General features: G+C 43.0%; 1 protein-coding gene across 8 annotated transcripts in view; it reads right to left on the bottom strand.

Annotated features, from left to right (window-relative positions):
* Positions 1–3,979: 3,979 nt before the first annotated feature.
* Positions 3,980–26,543, bottom strand: part of CREB5 (cAMP responsive element binding protein 5) — a 259,814-nt gene continuing 237,250 nt past the window's right edge. For 7 of the 8 annotated variants that reach the window (XM_066991860.1, XM_013171914.3, XM_048070212.2 and 4 more), the window contains 4 exons: positions 18,119–18,442; positions 12,585–12,812; positions 11,815–11,923; positions 3,980–10,826 (listed from right to left, as the gene is read on the bottom strand). In XM_066991860.1, the coding sequence (XP_066847961.1) occupies positions 10,663–10,826; positions 11,815–11,923; positions 12,585–12,812; positions 18,119–18,442 (825 nt within the window). In that variant the 3' untranslated portion in view covers positions 3,980–10,662. Of the gene's footprint in view, positions 10,827–11,360; positions 11,924–12,584; positions 12,813–18,118; positions 18,443–26,543 lie in introns of all 8 variants that reach the window. The other variant, XR_007165645.2, reaches the window with a different exon arrangement.

Genomic DNA, 26,543 nt, shown 5'->3' with positions numbered 1-26,543 from the left:
GTGGCTCCAAAATGGTGCAGCAGGGCGGCGTGTTACTGCAGCACTAGTCAGCATGCGGCTGCTACAAGGACTTCATACACTCCTCCTTGAGTGACACCTGGCTTAACACGGCAGAGGAAATGGCCATTGTGAAGACATATGTCTGAAGCTCCTCTTAAGGACTTACAAATGTGGGCTCTGCTCTGGCAGGCAACTGTAAAAAGAAGACGACAGCCCTCAAAGATAGTGGGGCGTCACCACCACCACCAATGGGACAAGCTGTGGATACTCTCTCTCTCCAGTTCCCCTCTGGTACCCTGGACCACACAGCAGCTCGTGAACATCCCTGCCACCTCCACCAGCTTCCCCATGCTCTGCTTGCCCCATGCCCGCCTGCCAGCTGGTGTGACTGGTTAGCCACTGCAGCTTACTGGCCCAGCAGCCAAATAAATACTAGCAAAAAGAGGTGGCAGGAACTCCTTTGCAGAGGGTTAGGAGCCCCTCAGCTATTTTGGGGGTGGATTTAGGAGGATTTGGGGAATTAGGCGCAAAGGAGGTGTCAGTCACTTCAGTCTGCACGAACTCCAGCTGAACGATAAAAACGTTGCTGCTAAAGGCAAGCCAACCCTGGGGCAAAACAAAAGCAAAGCTCTCCCTGCCTCAGCCTCCGAGTTTGGCTTGTGAAAACTGCCTGCCTTTAACTTAAATCCTGACAGCTTCCCTTCTAGACTGAAGTGCATGGAGCAGCTACAGCAAAGCAACAACAAGAAAAAGACCCAGCTGGAACAACAGCCCGTGTTATGGTATGAGGTACAGCCCAGCATAATCCACGTCATGGCCATGTCTTGCTGTGGGTAGTTCCTTCTCCTCGTGCACAGCTCCATGTTGTCTTCTCCACATGGCTTCTTGAAGCTAACAACAACCTTTATTGAGCCAGAACTGGCTCTGCTGCTTTGCAGCTCAGAACAAAAATGATTAGTGAAACCAAAGAGAGGCGAGGGGAGGATGTAGTGCCCTTCCGTACAAAGCCGCCTGCCTTTTTATGCGATCCATCATAATCCAGGGGGCCCCAGATTTAAACTAATCTGTTTCTGCCTTTATTTATTTTTTCTTGACTCAATTTCCTACATGAACTGGCCAGTTATGTCAAGTATTTGTGTTTCTTTTAACTTGACGTGCTGTCAGCTGAATGCAATGCCCTATGAAAACACCTGCTGACCTGCTGCACACACACACATGCACACACATCCCTACCATCTGTGTATCTATACCATGTAGCTGTACCATCTATAGCTGTCTATAACACCTGATGTATACCTACATCTTTATTGTTTACAACAGGGCACACGGATTGCAAATTCCTCAGCCCTCTGCAGAGCAGCCCCTCGCGCCCCCCTCTTTGGGAAGGGAGCTGCCCGCCTGCTTATGGCTGTGCTCGGGGTTGTGCTGCGGCATGTCCCCAGGGAATGGGCTGATCGGGTTCGCTAATGGCAGGGCTCGCAGGGTATTTGCTTACCTAACACGATCAGCACACACGTCTTCAATATTTTATCAGCTCTGAGGGTCAGCCTCATAACGTGGCTTTGTGTCTGTCGCACTGAAGGATAGAGCGGGCTGGAGGAAAAAACATGCAAAGAGTGCTGCAGGAAGGGGGGTTTAGCAAATGACAAGCACTAATGCCCTGCTTATCACTGCTAAAACTGATGTCCCTGTTGCAGTCAGGCACAAGAAGTTAGGCCCCTTGCAATAACAAAGCAGACCAAAGAACGCAGCATGCAGCCCCAACCCTTCCCTTGCTAGCTCTGATCTGAAGGGTGCTAGCTGTCCTGTTTTAACTTTTATCCCTCCTTTCCCACTCTCCCTTGCTTAATTTTATTATTTTCTTTAATCCCTTGAAAGTACTTCTCAGGAAGTTTTTGTTTTAACCTTGTGATCATTTCCCATGTGCCCAGCTTTCCAATGAGCGGGAATAAAGCCGTCCCACAACAAAAACGAGTGCAGCAGGGTAATTCTGGGGGTAGTCCCCGAGCTGTAGTGGGGCCTCAGCGGCCAGTAGCTGTGGTGGGGAGGAATGCTTTTTTCTGCTCTAAACAGGCCCATTAACTGCCTTCAGCTGGGCAGCGCTGGCTCCAGCATGGACAGAAGAGTAAAGGTGGGTCTGTAGTGCAGTGCTGGAGCTCTGGGAAGCGAGGGTTGCTGATGGGGGAGCACACCCGGCCACGCCATTTCTTAGCGTGTTCCCCAGTGCTGTGTGCAGGGGGATCCCCAGAGGGGTGACCTGACTGGCCTTGGCCCTTTTCACTGCTGTCTGAGAGTCAGAGTGTAATCGGAGAGCTTTGTAGCTGAGAGCATGTTCAGTGTTCCCTCTATCCCAGCATTTATAAAATTCACCCCAACACCAACCAAAAAAGCACTAATGTCTGCCAGCTCCTCTCACCCCATGCTGAAAGATGACATCTGGATGATGCAAGTTAGAGCATCCCTCTCGCCAACCCCGTGCGTCCTCCACTCAGGTGAGATCTGGCTGCTTCCCCACACAGGACAGGGCAGGAGCGTGCTCTCACACTGATCCACTTTCTTCTAATAATAACTTTGTTATGACATCTGCTGTCCAGAGCAGCCCAGGGAGAGCAGTGGTAACAGCAGACTGCTTGGAGGAGCAACAAATGCTGCGTTCAGGTTTGGGAAACCATGAATCAGCTGTAAAGGGCAGAGTTACCTCAGCTTGAATCCATCTTGCTTAGCTCATACGGTCAGGTGTAAATATAACTGGGTGGACAATAACATAGTCCTGTGATACGCCTTCATGGGAGGCATCTATTTTTATAGAGATGATGATCCTCTTCCAGTATTTGGTCACAGAGCAAGAGCCCTGCTGTAAAATTACAGGTTAAGCCGTGGTGTGACAGCCTTGCTTTTGAGGCAATTCAGATGCATACAGCCTCAGAAATGACTCTAGATAATGCCGTGCCTTAATGTCTGGGGAAACAGCTGCTGTACCCCCTTAGAGAGGGAGCCATGTACGTCTACAGCCCCATCTCCCAGATCTTACAAAGGGAGAATGGGAACAGTGAAATGACTCTGCCTTTTTCCTACCCATTTTAGGAGGGCGAACGCTCTTGGCCAGATTCAGCCTTTTGAAAACCAGGGGGAGAGCAGCAGGAGCTGCGCCCGTGCCAGGGCCTCCGAGGGAGCAGCCCTGCCATGCCGCCTGGGGCCACCTCCCGGTGGGTGACACCGCAACCCAGCACTCATGGTGGGATTGTCCCGACGGCCAGGCTGAGCCTCGCAGGCCGTGAGCATGGCCAGGTCAGGCCATCACCCTGGGACCTCCAGCACCATCACATGAACCTCAGGATGGGTTCATCCTGACGAGCTCAAGACTGCGGTTTACGCATTGTTGTGCCAAGGTCTGTATTGGACTAATTTATAGTGAGAAATGAGGTTGGCAAGATAACAGGGGCATCACAATTAGAGCTAATTAGCCCAGCAGGAAATCCATTTCCAGGCAGCTTTTGGCAAGAAGCGAGGTTGGCGGGATAACAAGCATAGAGTGTATTTTGATATAAGCACACTCCAGCTGCAAGGAAAAGTAAAATAACAGCTTGTCTCATCCTTACGCGGAGGCCCTGGGTTAGGATCCACCACGTAAGCCTTTTTTGTTTGAGGCTTCGTGGCCTCCACGTTTGGAAGACCTTTGGAGACCTCGCTCCTGCGGAGCACCGGGTCTCCTTGGTGGGCACATGGTGGCCCCGTGCAGGGGTGGTCTGCAAGGTCGGCTCAGTCCTGCAGTCACACAGGCCTCTGCCCAGCACCATGAGCTCATCTCCACCAATTTTGGGGGAGATGAGGGATTTCAGGTCTGGATGTGGCCAGCCAAGCACAAAGTAAATACGAGCCACCAGATACCATCTAAGAAAAGAAATCATGGATGAGCAGCTTGCAGGAGTTATCTGTGCGGTAAAATGTCTGGGGTATAGACACAGCCAAACTACTGGAATTATTTGTATTTGAGTGCTTTATTATATTGGAATTGCGGTGATATTATTAACATTTGTACAAATGCACAAAAATCCTGTCTCTTCTAGCTAGAAAGAGATGTAAAAATCTGACCTAGTTGAACAGTCTCAATGAACTCATTGTCCATTTGCAACAATAATGGGTTCACAATGCAACAAAAAGCTTAACATAAAATTAAACATATTAAATGCTGCAGCAAGTATTTACACTTATGTACCAAAAAAAAAAAAAAAATTATCTCCCTCCAGTAAGGAAGGTGGTTGCTTTACAGAATAAAACAGACAAACAAACACAAAACCTTTGCATACAATACAAACAACCTCAAGCCCAAAACTTACTGTGACAGCACCTTTTTTAATATAATATATATATATTTATATATAAACTTCGATAGTTTAGGCTTACTCCAAGCAGTGCTAAAAGTTCCTTAAAACCAGGACAATGACAATATTCCAAAGAAGCAACTTTTGTGGATGATTGCTACCCAGTGTTTAAAATGAGCTGTTATAGAGAAAAGTACAGAGCTCACGAACATGGGCCGGGAAACACTTGGGTCCAGATTATGAAGTCCTTGGCAAAACTCTCAGTGGCGATTATTCTTACTCTGAAGAGTGAGCACACCTCTCATGCAAAATGTTTTGTCTTTTGGAAGCATGGCAAAGGTTGTCTCCAACAGGGATCTCTTTGCAACCTTAGCTTCTAGGGGTGGGGGGAAAAATGTACCTGGAATTTCCTAGATTCCAGCAAGGAAAACATTTCCCTCCAGATGCCCTATCAGCCCCCCCTCCCTTGTTTCCTGACACTGCTGCAGTTGCTGTACAGGCAGAATGAGTTTCCAGTCTTCATTCAGAAGGCTGTTGCGCAGATTTTAGTCAAAAAGAGATTTGGGTCTAATAGTCTTACAACATGAGCTGGCATGCTGTTATGGGGGGGTCGGGAAGACTTCCACCCAGGGAAACTTAGCATAAGTAGCATTTATTTTGCATAAATATAGAACTGGATATCCTGAATACCAGGTATTACACATCAGTCTAAATATAGCGGGCTGCAATTATTGATTCCACTCCAAGGAGAGCCTGGGAAAGGATCACATTTCCATTTAGAGAATCAATCTTTTTTGTGAGTGTGTGTGAACACTAACATTTTTGGCCTCGCAGAGTTTTAATATTTGCTATAAAGTAGTTCTGAAAGCTATGGAAAGCCAGTAACAGTAAGCAATTTAGCTCTAGTCTAAAGCCACTGATTAAACTGAGATAACTGGAAGCTCTGAGAAAGAAAGAGGTTACTGATGTAAACAGTCTCTTTTGTCTTTGCAATAACATGATTATTTCAGATGATGAAAAAGTGATATATATATATATATATTTTTGGTGTTCAGATCGCTTGAAATTTTATTGCTCTTGTTTGTCCTTAGAAGTTTTTAGTCTCTTTTCTTTCTTTTTTCTTTCTTTCTTTTTTTATTTTTTAAAGGTGCTGTCCCTAGTCAAGTTATAAGGCAACATATTTTATTGATTTAAACTTCTAATACATAGTATGGCCACTGTTATCACTGCAGCTTCGCAGCTACTGTGGGTTGGACAACAGTCAAAGTGCATTATCATGCACGACAGAGCCAGTCTCCTGACCTTACGCTATACAGGACACTTTGGTTCTCAGGATGAGAGATTATAAATGTAGCTTAGATGCTGCCTCACACACTTTGCATAATAAAACATTTATATGCTATCATGAAGAGGGTGTAAAGTCTAAGTCACACTGCAGACTGGCTGTTCTCAGCTTCTCTGTTTGGGCAGGTGTGAGAGACAAGTTGTAGATATGCCACCAGTGAAAGCATATAAATGTATCTGGTGCAAATGTTTTACAAGAGAATTATAAATGATTCAACAAGGGAGAGCAAGAAAGAGAGTGAGAGCTAAAGTGCAATTTTAAAATAATATAAATAATTGAAACGTAGAAGTAAGATACTAATTAGTTGTAACTGGTTTTGTTTTATAGGCACAGTTTAGTTTTTATGTCTATAGATCAATCTTTTTTTCTTCTTCCCCCTCCAGTAATTTGATCTGATGTATAATGGAGTTTCAATGGTCTACGTCTAAGGAACACTGCTTAGTAAGAGGACAGAAGAGGCAATGATAAGGCAGTATAGTGCAACTCACTATGTGATATTAGAAAAGAAACAACGATGGGGTTAGATCTTCTGTGGTGATGTATGTAATCAGCCTAAAAAAAAAAAAAAAAAAAAAAAAGGAGAAAAAAAAGACAGGCTTTCCAGTTATATGTTGACCCATGCTTTCTAAAACGAGAGAGCACATTTTCCAATACAAAGGAAACAATTAAAGGTTCATTATTTGTTTTGTTGTTACTAAAAAAAAAAAAAAAAAAAAAAAAGCAGATGCTGCTTTAAGGAAAACATTTAATTCTAGGAATTTCTGTACAACTGACCTCAGCAAACTTTTCCATCTTAGATGGATGATTTCTGCTTGAGACCCTGAAGGATAAAGATGCAAAGATGCACACACACCTAGAGTAGTTTATTGCAAAACTAATATTGTAACTTCAAAAAAAAAAAAAAACACAAAACAAAACAAAAAAGAAACAGATTCTGTACAAGAATACTGTTCAAATGGAATGTGTTAAAATAACATTTATTAATAAATACTTTATAAAATTCTATGTGATTACTAAATTAATAGATTCCTGTTTTAAAATTGCTTTGGTCCTCATGAATTTTCATAAATTCACTCTATACGCTTTTTTTTTAAAAAAGGTATTAGCTGCTAAAAAGCACATTTTGCCTAAACTAAAAGGCTAGTTTTAAACACTAAATATTGTTGCTTAAAAAAATATGAATCCTCAAAAGTTGGGCATTTAACAACAGTTATAGCTGGCTTGTTAGTTAACAGGACGGAGTCAGTTAACACACGAAATCCACACGCACTGAGGCACTGAACCATTGACTTTCCACTATTCAGAACATGGGCAGCATACATTTAGCTTCGTAGCAGGAATTAACTTCAAACAGCACGAAATTCTCCACAAATCATCCTCATCGTCCTTATAAAACACACCATGATAGCACACAAACTACTTGTCTCCCACAGGCAGTGTTATGAATATGGCTTGCATAAGTTGACCTGGGGAAGGGGCTGGGGGAGAAGGAGCCGGATCACAGCATAGTTTCTGTCTGATACAAGTATTGCAATTGTCCGTGGCTGAGATTTCCAACATACTTCGGCTGTCACGCAACGAGAGATGCCCTCCAGAGGAGTATCTGTGACATGGGGAGGCTTCCTCCTGGCAAAGCCCTGGCAGTGCCGAGCAAAGCCGGCCGGGGAAGCTCTGCAAGAAGTCCAGCGGCGGTGGGACGGGGCACAGAGCCCACCAACGGGCTGGACTTGAGAGAAAAGCGTGTCAGCCTCCAGTAGCAGCTGGTGGAAAAGCAGGATTTCTCCTCGAACGAAAGAGCGCGGTAAGTGCATGGCGAGTGACGTGCTCGGAAGCAGGCCGCTTCCACCAGCGCCCGCAGAGGGCCCGTCCTGGGGGGCCGAGGGGCAGGAGCTTCTCCTGCGGTCTTTGCTCGGTGCACGGGGCCGGACCGGTGGCTTGAGGAAAGGCTGCAAGACCCCTCCCCTGGAAAACAAGAGTATTTTCACATGGAAGTGAATCTGGTGAGCGATATAAGGTGCCTGGCAGGGTTGGTCCTTTTACCGATAGAGCTAATATAAATATGCTGCATGTTGTCTTGGCCTGTGAACCTGCGACAGAGTTACAAGAAGCAATAGCAAATAGCTTTTCATCCTTTACTTATTTCCACATCACTAGCAATGATTATACCTAAAGGCCAATAGTATAGAGAGGAGACATTTCATTGTAATTACACATTTAGGCCAACATGTGTGGTTGGCTTGCCTAGTTAGCATTAAAAAAAGAAATAATTGAGCTATATATAATACACATCAGTCAAACTGTCAAGTTGCTGAATTTAACAAAACTTAGGCAAGGTTTTTGTATTTTTCTTTTTTTTTTTTTCTTTTTTTTTTCCTTTTTTTTTCCCTTTTTAACGTAGAGGCTTTCAGTTTAACAGCTAAATATTTTAATTGAGGAGACTGAATAAAATGAAGCTAAACTGTAATTCTAGTGCAGTGTAGCTCAACTGGGTATTCTAATATTATCAACAACTTTGATTTTTACTTTTTAATGTATTTAAGTGCTACCCATATAGAGGGAAAGTTTTTAAATTAACCCTGTGATGGCATTTTATTTTTCACAGTGAATGACGAAATTCAGACACAGGGGAAAGGCTTATTTTGTTGTTTTTACATCGTGGATACTCAGCTGGAACATTTTGCTCAACTGCATATTTGAAAAAAGTTCCTTTGGGAGCCATGATGAAGCAAGACCATTTAGCTATTACAACTGGAGGTTAAAAAAAATTATAGATTCAGTATTTAAAACACTTTAAAAGTATACGTTTGTCTAAAATATAATAGAAAATCCTTTACATTTGTATTTTTTCGTAACTTTTTTTTTTGGTTCTTAGACTATATAATCAAGTCAAGATTTATACTGTACATTAAAAATCTTCTTTTGAATGTATTTGCATAAATGGAAAGAGAGCTGTTCAAGAATACTGATAAAAAGTTAGATACCAAGAGAAGAACTAATTCAGAAACATATGATCCTCAGAATTTTGCCTTTCCTTCCACGAGGGCCCTGCTCCTGACAGTGCCTCCCACTTCACTAGTTGAGCTCTCCTTCCCACACGGAGAAGAGTCAGCCTGCTACATAAAACCCACAACTCCTCTCAAACCCAAGAAGCAGCGGCTGAGGACAAGAATCTCGCTTCAGAACAAAGCGTGTTCAGGACTGGAACATTTGCCAGGAACAGCATGAATTAGCTTTTGCTTTTAAAGATGCAGTTTGAAATGTTTGAACGCTCATCGCCAACTCAGAGCCCGCTCCCGCTCCCCGGGGCAGACGAAGGAGGTGTTGCCGCTGCCAGCCCTGAGAGCAAAACCAGGTCCCAGGATATTGAAAGGCAGCATAATTAACTGGCATCATCTCCCTCTGATTTTCCCATCAATCACTGCTAGTACTCTGGGATGCAAATCCGTTGTGCTGAGGGGCAGGCGCATAGTCCAAACAAAACCCTTAATTGTGGCATAAAGCCCCTTTACAGACCCTCTTTGCAGGACTGAATTTTATCCAGCGAGTGCAGTGGAATTTGTCATTCTTGCAGCACTTCTTAGCGGCTGCGTGCTTTATAAAAAAAAATTTTAGCGTCATTATGAGACAATTCCTTACCCGCTATAAACTGGCATAAGTGCCATTAAAGTCAGTGAAGCTCCACTGATGTCTGCCAGCTCAGGACAAGTCCATGTACATCTAAAGGGATGCCTGCAGAGAGCAGGACTTTCCCTGGTAATTAAAAATGGCGTTTTTCCAACTGGTCAGAATGGTTACTCTGATTTATTTTTCATTTATAGCCCATGAAATCTGAGGCTGTTAGCTTTTGGTGCTAGAACAATGTAAGCAGGTTAGGGAACAGAACTTTCCTGAATTATTATATACTACAGAGATTTGCTATGTTAGTGACTGGCAGTGCAAAAAAAAAAACCCTGCTGTAATTCTCAGGTGTTACTTGCTATGCCTGCACTGTGCCACAGCCATTTACCTCAGCAGCTTACACGGCTCCTAGCGTCAACACAGCTGGCTCTCAATCCTGCTTCACCTGCGACTGCACTGCTTTCGCCTTTCCCTGTTTATTAAAAGCACTAAATCAGGAGCATTTCTATTTTTTAAAACAGAAATGCTTGGCGCAGCCCAGCTGCGGGTGAAGAGCTAGTGAAAGCAGCAGCCTTGCCGGCGGCTTTTTAGGGGCTTGAAGTTTTTGCTTGTTTATCACTGTTCTCCGGGGGGGGGAGAGGGGGAAGAGAGGGAAGTGAGGATGTCTTGGAGTGAAAAAAAAAAAGCAGGAAAAAGTTTGGTGAAGAGAAGGACAGAGGGCTTGGGAAGGGAGGAGGAAGATGTGAGAATAACGGAAGGACAAACAGGGCAGGGTGGGAGAGAGAGCTGGGGAGGAAAGCTGGACAAAAGGGCACAGTATTTGGGCTTGGTTTTGTTCTGATAGCCACATAACTACGTAACCGTGTTGAAAGAGGCTCTGAATACAAGACAGGGTTCTGGTGATAGCACAACGCTAACTCATTTTTTATGATGCTGTCAGCAGATGCCCTCTCTCTATATTTATAGCCTAATTACTCCTAGTTACCTACATATGACTCTGTTTAATACTTTTCATGCCTCACATTGGCTAACAAGCTGCAGTTTAACACAACTCCGTATTTCTGAGGCTTCAGGCTAGATTGGTGAGAAGGAAACGTGACTATGTACATAGACAGTTAGGTTTACAAACAAATAACTGGTACCAAAAAAACTGGAGAAAGCACCAAAGCATTTCTCAAGCTGATAGCATATTAATTGCATAACTCCCTTTTATGTAACTAAGTATAAAAGACATTTTAATAACTATAAAAATGAAAGCCAGAGTCTTTCAAGAACTGAGGAATCTTCCAGGCTTGAGTTACGGTCAAAAATGTCCTTAGCACAGAGGACGCTTTGATACGCTTCCACACTCCCCTAGCAGTTTCTGATCAACCAGTCTTAAAGGATTGGGTTGATGTCTGTTCTGTGGCTGGCAAGCTGGGTGAGAGTGGAGCTTCCCACAACGTCGCTGACAGAGGAGGAGGTCGTGATGGTGTTGTGCTGGATGACTTGCTGCTGGGAGCACGCTGGGACTGGGCTCGCAGGAGGACTGCTCTCGGGACCTGGGCAGGGCGTGAGGGACAGAGACAACACACGTTCAACCAGCTGATATTCACCTGGCTTCAGGAGCCGGGACCTTGGAAAAACTCGAGTACCTTAATGACTCTGAAGCCAACGCCAGGATAAAATTCTGGTATCTTAAGATTTATAAAACCGGTGTTGGGATGCTTAAATGCTTTATTCACTCCATCAGAAATCAAAATTGCAGTGCAGTGCACTGCATCACAGAAAATCTAATTCAAGCAACAGTTGATAGGCATGTAATGCAATTATGTATTTTTTCTTCGAGTACTGTTAAAGAGCCAGATGCATAGTGATGCAGAGGAGATAGAAAAGGGCTCTATTTTAAGAAAATGTTGCAATCTAGAAAATGTTAACCCCATGGCTCTTCTGAGCCGCTCTAGAGCCAAGCAAAGAATTTGTCCATAAGTTACCATACTTGTAAAGTGCATCAGCTAGACATAATCAATTCAATGTTTCCATTAGATGTGATTAAAAAAAAAAATACACAAGTTAAGAGTCAAAAAAGAACAAACCTTGAAAACCTGCGCCGAGCCTGGTCTGCGCCACTGTCAGAGCACAGTACCGTTTTCGCTGGAGGGGCCTGTAATGCTTTCCTTTACAACCTTCCTTTGGAGAGTTATTTTAAAGTGCTGGCAGCGCTGTGCCCAGGAGGACTCTTGCAGGTCTGGAGCTCTGAGTTCAACGGGGATCCTCCGCATGGGAGCCAGCGTCCATCCATGCGCATCGCCGTGCAGGGTGGAGGGACGGGGGGGGACCAGCGGTGCTGTGCTGGATGCAAACCATGGCTTTTTGGTTTTTAAGCAGGGCTGGTTAAATAGGGGCAGGAGATGGGACGGCTCAGATGACGTTTGAGAAGAGAGGCTCAAGTGATAATATATGGCCAAGAAGGGGTTCTGGAGGGAAGAACTAGAAACTGTGTTTTCCTGCGGGTGGTGTGGAGACAGTGCAAATATACCAGCTACTTACTTAGATATCCTTGTGATTCTTTCTGCATGGCTGTTATCGGACAGTCTTTATGCGTTAACAACAACTGTTTCAGCTGTGCTACCTCATTTTTCAGCATGGAGACCTCATTCTAGAAAAGAAATAGAGAGTTGGGTTTGCCACAGAGCTTAAAATGTGCTGTTATGCAAAGTTTAAATCCCAGAACACAGAAATTACTCTACAACTTTGTAAGAACAGGGCAAAACTGGCACTGACGTACTCGGTGCCTGTAGCTGGGTTTATGGTCATGTTTGTCCTTGACAATATTTTATAACATCTTCTGAGGGCAGCTTGGCTTCCAGACTTGATGCCATAAGCTGACATGTGGACTAACTTCTGTGCCCACCATAAAAAGGGCACCATTCCCAATCCTTGTGCACAGGACTATGTCATAGTTACATCCATCCTCTTCCCATCTATTTACTCTCCCATCTCACTGGCTTGGAGTTAGGGCTTAGCTACATGCCCTGCTCTGAAGCAGTCTTTTACAGCTGAGTTAATGGCACTTAAAAAAAAAAAAAAGTGACAAGAAAATAAATACAACTCTGTCTAGTGAAGGCTTCTAAGTCCCAGGACAGCTTTTTCCTGGCTTATCCTGCTAAAATGAAATTATTCTCCTAATTGAAACACAGACACCTCCGTTAACCTACTCTGATTGTGCCCGGAGCCCCGCGCTGCGCCGGCCGTGCCGGGCTAGCGCTGAGCACAAAGAGGGCCTCTGTGTCCTTGGGGGCGCAGACAGTAGCTCGCACCTGAAGCTGCATGTTTGTCTGGGTGAGTTCTTCTGCTTTCTTTTCCAGTGACATCACCCAGACCTTCCTCTTCTGTCTGCAGCGTGTGGCAGCAGCTCGGTTCCTCTCCAGAAATTTCCGCCTCCTCTCATCTGGGTCTTCATCCACCACCCTCCTCCGGCGGCCTCCGGTGGGCTGCGGCGGCTGTATCGTCTGCGTGGGCTGCATCTGCTGCGCCGCTGGCGAAACCTGGTGGGGGAGAGGTCGGACACGGTGCTGAGGTGTGGGGAGAGGTGGAGGGAGGGATGCTGAAGGGAAGAGAGGCATCTCCTGCGCGCGGCTGGTGGGACGGCAGGCTTCCTGGCAAGGGCTGGGAAAGGCATGCCTTGAAAGACACCGCCAGATGCCACCGCTGTTAGCTGCTGGCAATGAGTTGCACTGGTCAAAGGGGAGATTTTTTGAAATGATTCTCTGAATATTAGCAGGGAAAATATTTTTCCCCTTACGGTTAGTTATTAAAAACATTTCACTTAGGTACTTTCTCTGCCACCACCTATTTCAAAGCTGAAATGTCAAGTTTCTCTCAGCAACTCTTTTAATCAAAGCAGAAGACTGTAGGGGCCTTATTTCTGTCTCTCTTTTCTTTTTCTTTTTTTTCTTTTTTTTTTTCTTTTTTGGTAATTGCTTCCAAAATTTTGGGACATTTTTATTTCACATGCTCTTCCACCTCCATTCTCATACTTCAAAACCTCTAGGGATGGGAGCTACAAACGCTCTCCATGTCTGAGGGCACTCTGGAAGCTACAGGAGTGGATGGTGGAGTCAGGAGACCTTGCTGTCCATGAGATGGAATCAGAAGAAAGGATTTAGGGAGCTAAATTCAAACTTGGGTTTTGAAGGGTGGCTGGTATCCCTGCACTACATGGAGGTACTGCTATATCCCCCTTCTCAGCCATTTCCATTTGCGCTCTTTTTGATGCTATACTCCTTTTTATTATTTTATTATTTATTTGACAGCAAACATGAAAAAACACTCCTAGCCCCTCTGCTATGAAAATATGGAAAAATATGTGTTTATGCTTTTTCAAGTGGAGGAAATTATCAGTCCTGCTGCTGAGAGCAACTGGCCCATGCCCTTACAGAAGAGGCACATGATGGGGCCAGTGGCCGACAGTCTGAGCTCTGACTCCCCGCGGGTGGAATACATGTCTGCGTCCCAGTCAGGAATGAGCCTCAGACTTAACGCTCGGTGTTTCTGAAGCAAATGGTGCTGGGGAGTCACCAGCTTTTGGACTGCTTTCCTGCCTTGCCATGGTGCCCAGGCCATGGGACCCTGGGCTCTGGATTTTGCTCGGGGCTCAGGTCGGATTGCTGGTGCACACCTGGAGAAGCTGGTGCTGCTCATGCCACTGCTGCTCCAGCAGAGTCTGGAACAGTCTGGAAACCCAAATTGTTGACTCAAAATTAATGCTGTTGTTCTGGCAAAGGCCCAGATCTCCAAGGTGCTTCCTTTTGAGTATAGGGAGTGGACATACTCAGTGCTTTGTCAGGCTGAGTTCTGAATTTCAACTGCAGCAATTAACACGTGTTTGCCTAACACATCTGTCTGTCTCAATTGAAATGATACTATCGTCTTGCAAGGTCGCTTTTCTGTCTAGAATCTCTCCACAAACCGTGAAGTGCCCTCTTCAAAAAACTGTTTGTTCCCTCCCCCTGCTGACTTGTGTCAATTACAGTGGCAATTTTAGGTGTAATTATTCCATGCATCTGACAATGCTTTTTGCATGAAGCCAGATTTATTCTCAGCTTTCAGTTGCACAGTCAGGGAATCTCCCTTGCAGGAGCAGAAAAAAAAAATAAATTTTTTAAAAGCTTCTAAAAATAAATTAACCACTCCACGCTTTCTGCCTGATTCTTCAAATTTCAGTGTGTATTAAGTCCTTATGTTTGCAGGTAAAGTCTCCAGTCTTCTGCCCACACTGGGGTTGTCCCTGCACTGCAGCTGCCTGCTCCCTTCCCTGCCATGATGCCCCGGCTGCCCGCAGGAGATCACCGCCGAGGGATGCCAGCTGCTGCCTGTCCACTGGGGCCGAGCACGCCACCTCTTTAGCAATATGTCTGAGTGCTGAGGCCTCAGAGATCCCTTTTAATGTCAAAAGAGCATCAAAGGGCTTTCATTTTCTCACATACAACACCTTTCCAGACTTCAAAGATCTGTTATTTATGTTTCTGGACACCAAGAGCTTTTCTTATCCCATTTCTCTCCTTTTTCATCTAGCATTAAAAAGTCTTGTTTCTTAACTCTCCCTGTCTGCAACACAGACAGCAAAAGGTGACTATAGATTTTTTTTTTTTATTTCTCCTTATGGTCATTTTCTCCTGTATAAGTAGTGAGTCGGTTTGTTTTCAGAAGGTACCAGTCAGTGTTTGGGCAGTCAGCATGTATTTTCAGAACAACAACAAAATCTTCTCTCCATCTCTGGCAGATATTAATTAGAAAGGCTAGCATTACATCACTAATAATGTCACGTGGGACAATTAACTGAATCTTACTAGATAGCTCTTATCCCTGAAATCTGTTAGGATATATCTTAGTAATTGTCTAAGCATCATTCTCTAGCAGGACTTCCCCACCCTGCCTGTGGACATGCATGCTCTGGTAAGAATAAAATGAACGTATATTAAAATTAAGGTTAATTTTCTTTTATAGAATGCCTATCATATATCCATAATCAAGACAAATGTAGGACAGGTAATAAAATGAAGCAACATCCAAACCTCTACTCTGCTTAAGCTATCACTCTGGTAAGTCTGATACGAACAAACATTAATGGGACCAATACAACAACGATTACAGTAGCTGAGGTACTACAACTTGGTAAAATAGATCTTTCTCAGAACAATACCTATTAGAAGGAAATTTCTACTTTTTTCCTTGATCTAATGTTCCTCTCTGTTCTTTGCAACTTACTGTAAAATTAATACCCATTCACTCATTCTAGCAAAGCATTGGGCTCCCCGTGTACCGAAATGGTATGTTAAATGCATGAAATGAATGCTGACATTACAGAAGAGTGTGGTGTAAAATAACAGAAGTTGTGACACGGGAGAACATGGCCCACAGCAACGTGGACCATACTGCCTTTTGGCAGGCAGCTTGGAACCAAAGAATCTGGCTTAGAAGAATAAGGAGATTAATAATTAGTAAAATGCACCATTAAATTAATGTCTTCTGGAGCAATCCGACCCCCAAAGTGGCCAATGCCATGAAGACTATGGATGAGCTTAAAAAAGTAATAACCATGTGTTTACTGAGTCTCCCTGTTGCAGCAAACCCTTCTACTCTCTCCACTAACGCATCTGTTTAGAAATCATGATTGTCTTTGCACCATGGGAGCGGACTTGCAGCGAGGAAGCAGATGATCCTAGGAGTCCTACTCAGCCTCATCAGCCATCACCCCCTGTTCACAGCCGTTTGGTGACACTTACACCTACAGTCAAGGTGAAGACCTCCTTGATCCCTGGTGGGGCCCATTGCCTCCAGTGACACTCTGTGCCCTGCAAAGTTCGAGTTACAGTGTGGGCCTTGCTCCAGAGACTCCGTGGCGCCAGGATGCATCTGGCATAGCTGTGTGGCTGCCAGTCAGTCCACCTGCCCTGGTGTCTGCCTGCAAGTCTTTTGGGGGTACCTAGCTAACAGGGAATGCAAAGCACAAGGAACCTAGGCTGTTCTAACCAAAATGACTCAAAACTGGCTTCAGCAACACATACATTAAGAAGGAAAGGCAGCTGTAGCACATTGGCTCATCGGCTGATGTCTTATTCTCAAAACTGGGAGGTTTGTTTTCTCCTCACCTGCTGTAAGTGAAAATATGATGTTTTAGCAGTGGTGCCCCACACTGTGGTATCTGACTCCACCACATGCATTAACATGTTTACCCTCCCAGCTCCTTGGTGAGGTGTCACTGCTATTACTCTCATTTTAAAAGCCTCAGAGAGGTTGAGTGACTTCCTCTACTGCACGCACGAAGTGCTAAGCACAGCTTCACCTTACTCTCTCATGGATCTCCTAGACAGCCGTCAGCTTACTTTTGGTTTCACTGTTATGAGATAATGTGTTTTTATTGGAGTTTTTAAACAACTCCAAGGAAAATAACTCATTAACAGATGGGAAAATAATTGAATTCACAAAGTAAAAAACTGAACTAAACTTAGGAAAGCTCTGGACATCTTCTCACAGGGGAGTCTGCCACTCTCTTATTTAGACTGTTTCTCTAAAGCTGACAATTCATTTTACATTAGCAAATGCTTTAGGGAAATCCCATGTGCTTGCAGCCTCTGCAATAATAAAGCTAGATGTTAGTAAATAGTTAATGTTGTGGGACACTGGGATGTCAGCCAAATCCTCTCATTTTCTTTAATGTTTTCTAAGAGCTTGTCTGAAAGGTATTTGCAAGCAACACAATACTTCACAGGCTGAACTTCTTATGGCTGGCTCTTTGTCCTCATTCTGTGCACTACCTACTTGTCCTCCTTAAATTTGCTTCCCAGACCTGACACATTACAGTCACTAGCCACTGAGTTCTGTTTTTCTTGTTTGATCTCCTTGATGCAGAAACTTAAGATATTAGTAGAATTCCTCTTAAAAATTGCTCACTGAAGTCCTTGCTCACCAGTTCATTAGTTCAAGAAGCATTCAATTCAGATATTGAATTTCCCAAATTGCTGAAGCCAATATACCTGGTCTAAAAACAGAGACCTCCATCTCATTCAATGGAGACCTTCACTGAGTTCTTATCATCTGAATCCAATTCAGATTTCCCCTCCTGATTTAAATCTCTCTCCTTGGACTGGCTTGATTGTCTCTTTCTCCTGACACAATATCCACTAACTATTGCCTGCACTCTTACCTAATCCTGGCTTGCCCTCATATTCTACAGCTGGGGGCTGCCATCCCCTTCACAAGATCTGGAACCCTTTTTCTTTTCCTCTAAGCCAGTGTATCTTACCTTAAAACAATCTATCATCTCCGATCTTGACAGGAAATAAATATGCCATTGAGTTCAGTGAGGTTATTTCTTTACATACCACACACACACTCCTTACTTTGAGTATGCATATGCAGGGCCAGTTTACTTCACTAAATATTGTGCTATGCATTTCTGTAGACGGAACACATGCAGTTCTTTAAATCTTAGCCTGAGAAGTTTAGGTTCAAGCACATTAAGCAACATATATAATACATTAATCTTCATAGTATACTTCATCCATAAAAGGATGCATGACAATTTTCAGAGATTAGAGCACAGAAAACCCATGTAGCTCCTTATTAAGTAAAATATTAGAAATATCTAGAAAATGAAGCACCAGAGCAAGTTGTTGCTTCACTCTGTTTTCTGAATAGTGCTTCCCTGCCACCAGTAGCAGGCACTTATGAGCAGCCAAAGGGGCTAGTATCTAATAAGACATGTGTACAAGAAGAAAAAATAGAGGCAGCAGGCTTTAACTCCACATAACAGCAAAACTCAGTGATGCAGCATGGCATGAAGGTCTACCTGTGCTTGTCCGCCCGAGTGCAGGGGTGGGTGCGGCGAGGTCTGGTGATGTGCCGGGTGTGCGTGAAGGTGCGAGTGAGAGTGGTGGTGGGGATGGTTCTGCTGGTGATGAGGCTGAGGATGAGGATGGTGTGCTGGATGCTGGTGCTGGTGTGGGTAGGAGTGATGAGGTGGCAGTGTCTGGTGCTGATGAGGATGTGAGTGCATATGATGGTGTGGCGTCTGGTCCTGCCGCGAGCTCATCATTTCCATCATGTGGCCCATGGTATTCATATTCCCGTTCGACATGGCGGCAGGGTGATGAGTCAGTGCTGCCTTCAATCTCTGGAAGAGAGCAAGGAAGAAAATTCAACGTTTATGCACAAAGTTCTGAGCATTCAGAAGATGATTTCTGCTATTGTGGAAACGGTCCCTTCTCTTGTGTTTTGAGATTTTTTTTTCCTGTTCCCTTGATGAAAAGCATCTTATTTCAGTTTGAGAATGAACATATTCTTGTGCTGTAATCTAGTTTTCCACTGTAAATATGTACAGATGTAAACATCTGAATTGAAACTTAACAGTTGCACTTTTCCTACTGTGCTGCTGAGGAAAAATAACTGGCTTTCATTCTCCTTTGTTTGGCCAGCTTAGAAGCTTTAGCTTCACCAAGCTTGTATTCTTTCACTAGAATGGTCTGATGAAAATAAAGGTGAAACAAAGTCTGATACATAGTTCCCCTCTCCTTGTTACTACAGATTTTATTTTAATAAACATTTATAAATATATTGCACTGACAAGTGTTTTTCCAATTCAAGTTCAAAGTGCTCTACAGTTGTATTAGCACCCAATCTGCTTGGTTGTTTTTGCTGTTGTTGTTGTTGTTTTAAATCAGAAAGACAAGAAAATAGTAAGGGTGGTCTCAACCTGATCCACTTTCTGTGCTGGAAGGGTCAAAAGTCTGCTGTGTTATTGCATGCCAACCCCTGTTCTCCTCGTGTTTTGTACTGGCCTGGGCCCTGGAGCCCTGCCTAGGGCAATGCTCTCCGTAATACTGATGGGATTCTTTCACTTTTACCAAAACACCACCGAAGGGCAATGGGGAGGTCTGGTAGGTTTCGAACTGCAGGATAGGGCCGTTGTGAACCGAAGTGATAGATAGCTGAAATACAGAGAAAAAAAGGGTTCCTTTTCAGCACATTTGCACAGCCATCCCAAAGCTGTGAATTATACTGGAATACAGCCACCTTGCTGATGTAGTCCTACCCTTCAGATTACTGAAATCACCAGTGTTTTAGGGGAGTGTGCCAAAGTTAGTGCCTGATAGGTGTCAGCTAAGAGAAGGGCTTCTTTCAAGTCCGTAGAAACCTCCTTCACACCCATAATTCTGTGTCTTGCTGAATGTAGCTCATTTTTTCCAGGCAGTTACCCAAGACTTCTTTTCACTTTGAAGAAGTCAACATGCACTTGCTTCACTCTCACCAGTCCAAACAATTAGTCAGCAGAAAATGGTAGGAAGAAAATGGAAGGAAGGAGGTTCACAGTATCACTTGATGCCAGACTAGCATGATCTGAATAACCCGTGAAATAGCTCATAATTCATTATCCAGCCAGACAATATAATGAAGAGCAGACAGCTCATCAGTAAAAGATGCCTTCTACAGGAGGGCCAGCAAGAAAAAGTATGAGAAACAGAGGTGTGCCTTTCCCTATAGCAAGTGTTGTGGGTCACAGATGACGGTCAGAAAATCCTACAGTCCATGTGGCTAAGTCTTGCCAGTTGGAGGAGCGATGACCAGATCAAATTGCATTTTGGTTTCATCTTTAAAGCAAAATGAACCTGGCAGAACACTCAGAACCTATATACAAGAATTTCAATCTACTTTATATTGAAATAGCATCTGTCCGTGCAATACCCCTGCAAGGCCATGGGTAGAGGATCCTACGTTCAAAGCTGCTACCCTGTTCTACTTGTGCATCTGTGGGTGAGGAAGAAACAAATTCTTAACAACAACAACAACAAAAAGGAAAGAAAATGAAAATATCGGAGAAAAGGTTTTAGAAGGAAAAAAAAGTAACAGGATCAATTCAAAATATAATCCCATAATTTTTGTATCCCATACATTTTTGCAGACTTTATGAAGGTCATTCCAGTGAGGCATACTAACAGATCCATTAATTCAAGTTTGGTAGCTTATTTCACTAATGATCAATTGGCTAAAGAAGACTTTAAAAAAGAAAAGATACTTTTGTAAGACATATCCATGCCTCAGTTTGTATTAAGGAAAACTAGACTGCTGACTTTAAGAAGGTTCCTCACAGAAAGCCTATCAAATTATTACCACGCTATGGCACATGTCACAACCTGACAATCTTCTCAAACAGAGATCGAGGCAACCATAGCAGCAAGGTTAAATACCTCTTACCCTGCTGCTGAGTATTTACTTCTGAAGTCCAAAATGAGCTCGATCTGACATCAACAGCAGTAACCTGTCCTGGGTGTTTGGAGGACTTGAGCAGCTGTCATCCTTAACATTTGAGTTCAAGTGCTACCCTGGTAATTGCAAGCAGCTACAATGCTCAGAGTAACCGGTGTTAGCCAGGAGTGTATTCAGAAAAATACAGAAAACACCACGTGAATCAGCTGAGTCAGTCTGCACATCATTCTTCTTTTAAACTGGTTAAAACCTTTTCCATGGGGCTGAGCCACCACACAGCTCTAAACCAAATCACCAACAAAAGCTATCGTAACTTTGTTTTCTGAATCACAATGCAAAACTAAGCTGTCATTAGACGGCAGTTTTATGAACAATGAATACCTAACAAAAATCTATCAATGCTATATTTGTCAAAAAAGCTCTGGAACTGAACTGCAGCAAGTTGTATTCTAAACTGCAGAGTTTCAAAGCCAAAAAAAAAAAAAAAAAAAAAAAGGAGGGAAAAACTTAATGTGCAAATAAACATTTTTATTTTTTTTCAGCTGTAAAAACTGTGGCTTATTAGTGTGGCACAACTTCAAGGAGAATAAATTATTTTGTTTTCTTTCCATAGCCCCTTCTACCACATCCATTTATTTGAGATAGCAAATCAGGAGAGACAGCGAGAGGTCTGACGTGCAGCTGGTTTCAGTCAATAGGGGTCATTTCCATTTGGTCTGTGTATTTTACAAGCTCCTTGTTCACTGTTCCCAATGGGAGGGTGGGCCAGCTGCCCTGGATCCAAGTCCTGGTAAGAAACCAGCTATCTACCTCATCCCATCCCAACGCAGCAGCAGCGATCGCCCGGCCCTCGCATCTCTTTAACTTCGTGCTTAGATTAGCTCTGCAGCAGCAAGAGCCCAAGCATGCTCATGCACCCAGGGCAGCATTTATCTTTCATTAACAAGTTACCACTGCCAATCAGACACATTTGGGGAACTATAAACTTTTTTTTTTTTTTGTTCAGTCTTCAATGAGATCAATTGGTTTTGATGTTTTAGTTTAGAGCACAGGGGGAAAAAATCACCAGAACTTGGTGAACTCTTTGCATTGTGTATATGTAGAGCTGGAAGGGAGGCTGCATTTTTGTTATTGTTCTTTTTATGTGTGTTAATTGCAAACAGCTGCTTTATTTTAGTGTCAAATAAAATGAGATGGCATCAAAATTGAGCTTACTGCACTGACTTCATTAGCAAATCAAATCTAGAATGAAATTATAATCCAGGACCCAATCCTGCGGCCATTCAGGTTTTCAGGAACTGTGTCATTGACCACACCAGAGCCTGGGGGCACTCAGCAGCTCCCCAGATGGGGTTGAAACAGAGGACTCACCACTCAGAGCTGTTCTCACCAAAAAACAAAATTTCTGCTAACCTCGCTGACAATGATTCTTGAAGACCAGTCCCCAAGTTCATTCTTTTTATAGTACAATTTAAAAAAAAATTTCCCCCAACCTGGAGATCCCACTCAAGCCAACAAGAAATGCAGGTACTCATCTTATCAATCTTTTGTCCCTTACTGATTTTTTTTAATTATTATTTGATCAAACTGACACATCAGCCAACATCAGTTACAGCTGATTTCCACTCCATCATGGCATTTCCATTCATGGCAGCCGCTGACGCAGATGAGATGAGAAACCATTTGACAGAGCACAGTCTGCTTTGCCTCTGATCGAGTAAATAAAGAAAACTCCCTTTTGATCCTACAGGAAGCCAGAAGCACATAAACTCTCGTGTTTGATGTTTAGGAGGAAACAGAAACAATGGATATTATTGCTCCACAGGTACGTGTATTGTGTTCCCTGTGTTATTGCTCATGGTTATGCACTTAACTGACACATCTACTTTGAAGCCACCCCACTGGATATCATATAAGTTAACATCTCAAATAAGCTATAATTGTACCTGGAATATTGTTTTTGGGAAACAGCTGGTTCTGAAAGTGTTTCTTCCATCTTAAGCCTGACATTATAGAGTAGTGAATTGCCTGATGTCTCTCTCTGTATCAACGTAGACCACAATTTATTTTCTGTCTGCCAAAAATGGGCTGCAAGCATTTCAGATCATGAATGAAAAAGAATATCAGCTCCCTGAACACTTCTGCAGTTCAAGATTGTTTCGTTTTGTAATATTTCTTCATCGTGACATGTATTTCAGGGTGTTCTTGTTTTTTTTCCCACTTTTCTTTCTCAGAAATTGCTAGTGAAAAATCACTGGGATTTTTTCCGTTTATTAGAAGGAAAAAAAAAAAAAAAGATAATTAAAACCGTCATTTTGGAGGTTGCTTTTCCCACAACTAAAAACTCAAATCATTTTGGGGGTTTCATATTTATATAAATATATATATTTGTAATATTTATAACATGTTATATTTACAGTTTAACAGGCTATAAATATTATATTATATGCCATAATATATACATGAAAATAAAATACAACTTCCTCCCATTTATTCCTTTGTGGAGAAATGAAAACATCCCCTACAATTTTACAGATGTTACTACCTGAGTGGTCTGTGGCTGTATCAGGCAATAAGCTATTATGTCATCCAGATGAATTTTAGGTTGGGACAGGCATGGAGCCCTGATTTTGAATGGGATTGAGCTTTTCTGAATAAGTATGCATTGCTGTGCTCATTAAAGTCTTTCTTCCCTTCCTGGTCTGCTTGCCCAAATCCCACTGAAGTAGAGAAGGGACAAGACCAGCTGTAGTATCAGCTTAATGTCTGGTATATTCTTATCAGGAGATTTTATCAGGTTCCTGCAGGCAGATGGAATGTGATCTCAAAGATATTTTCTTGTACTAGTGACTGTGATTCTAGTCCCTATTACACAGGGATGTAATAAATTCCACACAGGGGTTAGAAGAGACTAGAGCGAGATGGAAAATCAGAAAAACATTGACATCAAACATCCCCAGACATCTGCAAATAGGTAACAACCACAAGGTGAAAATCTTGCTTAGCCAAACTTCATGGCAAGCATCCCATTGACTTCAGTGGCACCAATATTGCTTTCTCATCTGTGATGGTCAAATCTTTTTACACTAGTTCTCATCCAAACAGCAAACCCAAGATGAATACACAGAGTTGAGCTCGTGGCAGCTAAAGCGAAGAACAGAGCGTCGCTCAGTGTACGGCAACGCATCACACTGAATTCAATCCTTTCCTCAAAGTGTGACGGTGGTGAGAGAACTTAAGCACAAATGCCACTTTGGTCTTTTATAGCTGGCTGCTTACAAGCATTTCAGTGTCAATAACAGAAACCACTGTTTGCAAGTGTTCCACTCGCATTCATAAAAGCAAATTGGAAGCGATTCATCTCCACCCAGTAAGTGAACTGCAGATACTTATGACCACATTTCAGAGGCTGGCGATTAGAAAGTCTCCAATGCCACATTAAACGTTTGCTCCTTCATTTCTCACGCAATAAAAGACAGTCCTGTATATTGACTGCAGGAAGAGTGAGAGGTGTGCGAAGGATGTGAAATCCAGAACCAAAGTGACACGCACTAATGTAAAGTGAAAAGGGGGATGAATTTAATTCACAACTTGCCCATAAGCAGTGCCAAACTGCTAATCTTCTAATTATTCTCAGGCTGTTTGGCAAATCTGAACTATACTTTTCCTTTCCTTTGTGCTTTCTTGCCCACTTAGTCGGATTTTGTAACACCACTAACAATGGATCGTCATCAAGCCTTCAGTAGAGCTTAGTTTCTAATAAAAACAACAAATTTGCTCCCTTGTCCTTCCAAATACAAACTGAATTGAACTTCAGCAGAAAGCAGTGAGAATCAACTGCAAACAATCAAACCAACAATAAAACTAATAGACACCATGCTGAGCAAGGACGGGTCAGCTGTAATAGCTGCTGCAGTATCTCCAAACTCAGGGCACGGAGGAGCCTGGCTTCCCAGGGACATCAAGACAAGTGACACCTTTCCGGACTAGTGCCAGTCTTAAATTATACAATGCAGGTGGCAGCCAGGGTGGCCCAAGGGAACTTGGCCAGAACTGCCATCTTCCGGTGATAGCATGTCATTGAGAATGGCAACTCCAGGAAGAGCAGAAAGCACAAGTGAGTTCACATCCCATCCCCATCTAGCAATTTCCTCCTCTTCATCTCAAAGCACCTTATCAAGGACACACACATCATTATCCTTGCGCAATGTACCACCTTTTTTCAGGATGACGAGTAGAAAAATACTAAATTCTCCGTGCCTATACTACATGTATTGTACTGAACAAATGAATTATAAGCAAGACAGAAAATACACTGAAAATATGGTTTGTGCTTCTCTCTATATACTGTTTCTTGCATGAATCATTTCTCAATGCAGTATTAAACAACTGGGTTTGATTTGCACAGGAGTCAGGAAATGTAAAGTTCAAAAAATCAAACCCCTAATTCCCACAAAGTCTAAGTCAATCCCTGCATTTGTATCCTTGACAAGGGATATTTAATTATGTAATCACACAACAGACAGCGAAATGATTTATTACTGGCAAATAGTGTCATATAATTTCAACATACAATACCAATAGAAGGATCCAAAAAATACAACCAGCTTCTGTCTCATTTCCCCTCTATGTGCCAGAGTCCAAAAGCGAAGCTGCTACTTAGCAGCTACCTACCCCTGGAGAGGCAGGTTTCTGACAGCAAAATGCCTGACACTTTGGGGATTAATTGCTTGTGCCTGCAGTCAGTGGGCAGGTACATATCTAATCTCCATCCTCATTCTCCAAATAGACAGTCTTTTGCTTAGTTACTCTGCCAGATTTATCACTGGTATATTCCCATATCATGCCTGCCAGCTTATCACTTGCGGAAAACACAGATAAAAAGGGAAAAAGAAAAAAGGAAAAGAAAAAGGAAAAGAAAAATAAAAAAGGAACGGAACGGGAACGGAACGGAACGGAACGGAACGGAACGGAACGGAAAAAGGAAAGGAAAGGAAAGGAAAGGAAAGGAAAGGAAAGGAAAGGAAAGGAAAGGAAAGGAAAGGAAAGGAAAGGAAAGGAAAGGAAAGGAAAGGAAAGGAAAGGAAAGGAAAGGAAAGGAAAGGAAAGGAAAGGAAAGGAAAGGAAAGGAAAGGAAAGGAAAGGAAAGGAAAGGAAAGGAAAGGAAAGGAAAGGAAAGGAAAGGAAAGGAAAGGAAAGGAAAGGAAAGGAAAGGAAAGGAAAGGAAAGGAAAGGAAAGGAAAGGAAAGGAAAGGAAAGGAAAGGAAAGGAAAGGAAAGGAAAGGAAAGGAAAGGAAAGGAAAGGAAAGGAAAGGAAAGGAAAGGAAAGGAAAGGAAAGGAAAGGAAAGGAAAGGAAAGGAAAGGAAAGGAAAGGAAAGGAAAGGAAAGGAAAGGAAAGGAAAGGAAAGGAAAGGAAAGGAAAGGAAAGGAAGTGGCAATAAAAGTGTTCAGTATTACACCCTGCAAAGAAGTGGCAAAATTTGGGCTTGAGGAAACCTGAACCTGCAGTGCACATTTTCCAGATGTGTCCTTTAATGCCCATATTACAGCCTACTCCAGAGCTGAGAGACAGCAAACTCTCTTCACGTTGGACATGAAATACTTGGGAAGACTCTGACAAGGGGCTGGAGCTCAGGTCTTCCTTGTTCTGGCAAGCCAAGGCTGTAACCAGGTTTCTAAAACCACGTTCCCATCTTCTAGTACAATGAAAGCAGGAAGTGCTTGCACAGTGCTCGTATTGCTATATATAACTTTCCTGAGCACATAATGAACACTTCTGAATGTACTAAATGAGAAAAGTGGGAATTGAATTCAGAGGAAGGTTGGGATTTGACTATACAAGCCAGATATGTACCAAAGCCTCAAATCAGAGCACTTTTTAACATTGGGAACAATGCTGTAGGTTTGAGTATTTTAATCTGTACTCAAAGATCAGACTGGATTAGCACCGTACAAATTTCTCTCAGCTGAATACTGCTCTGAAGCCTCCAGACTCCTTAAAGAGTGACTT

This window comes from Anser cygnoides, chromosome 2 (assembly GCF_040182565.1).
Source record: "Anser cygnoides isolate HZ-2024a breed goose chromosome 2, Taihu_goose_T2T_genome, whole genome shotgun sequence".
NCBI classification, from domain to species: Eukaryota; Metazoa; Chordata; class Aves; order Anseriformes; family Anatidae; genus Anser; species Anser cygnoides.
Note: the sequence above shows the minus strand (reverse complement) of the source record. Positions and strands in the feature narration are given on the sequence as shown.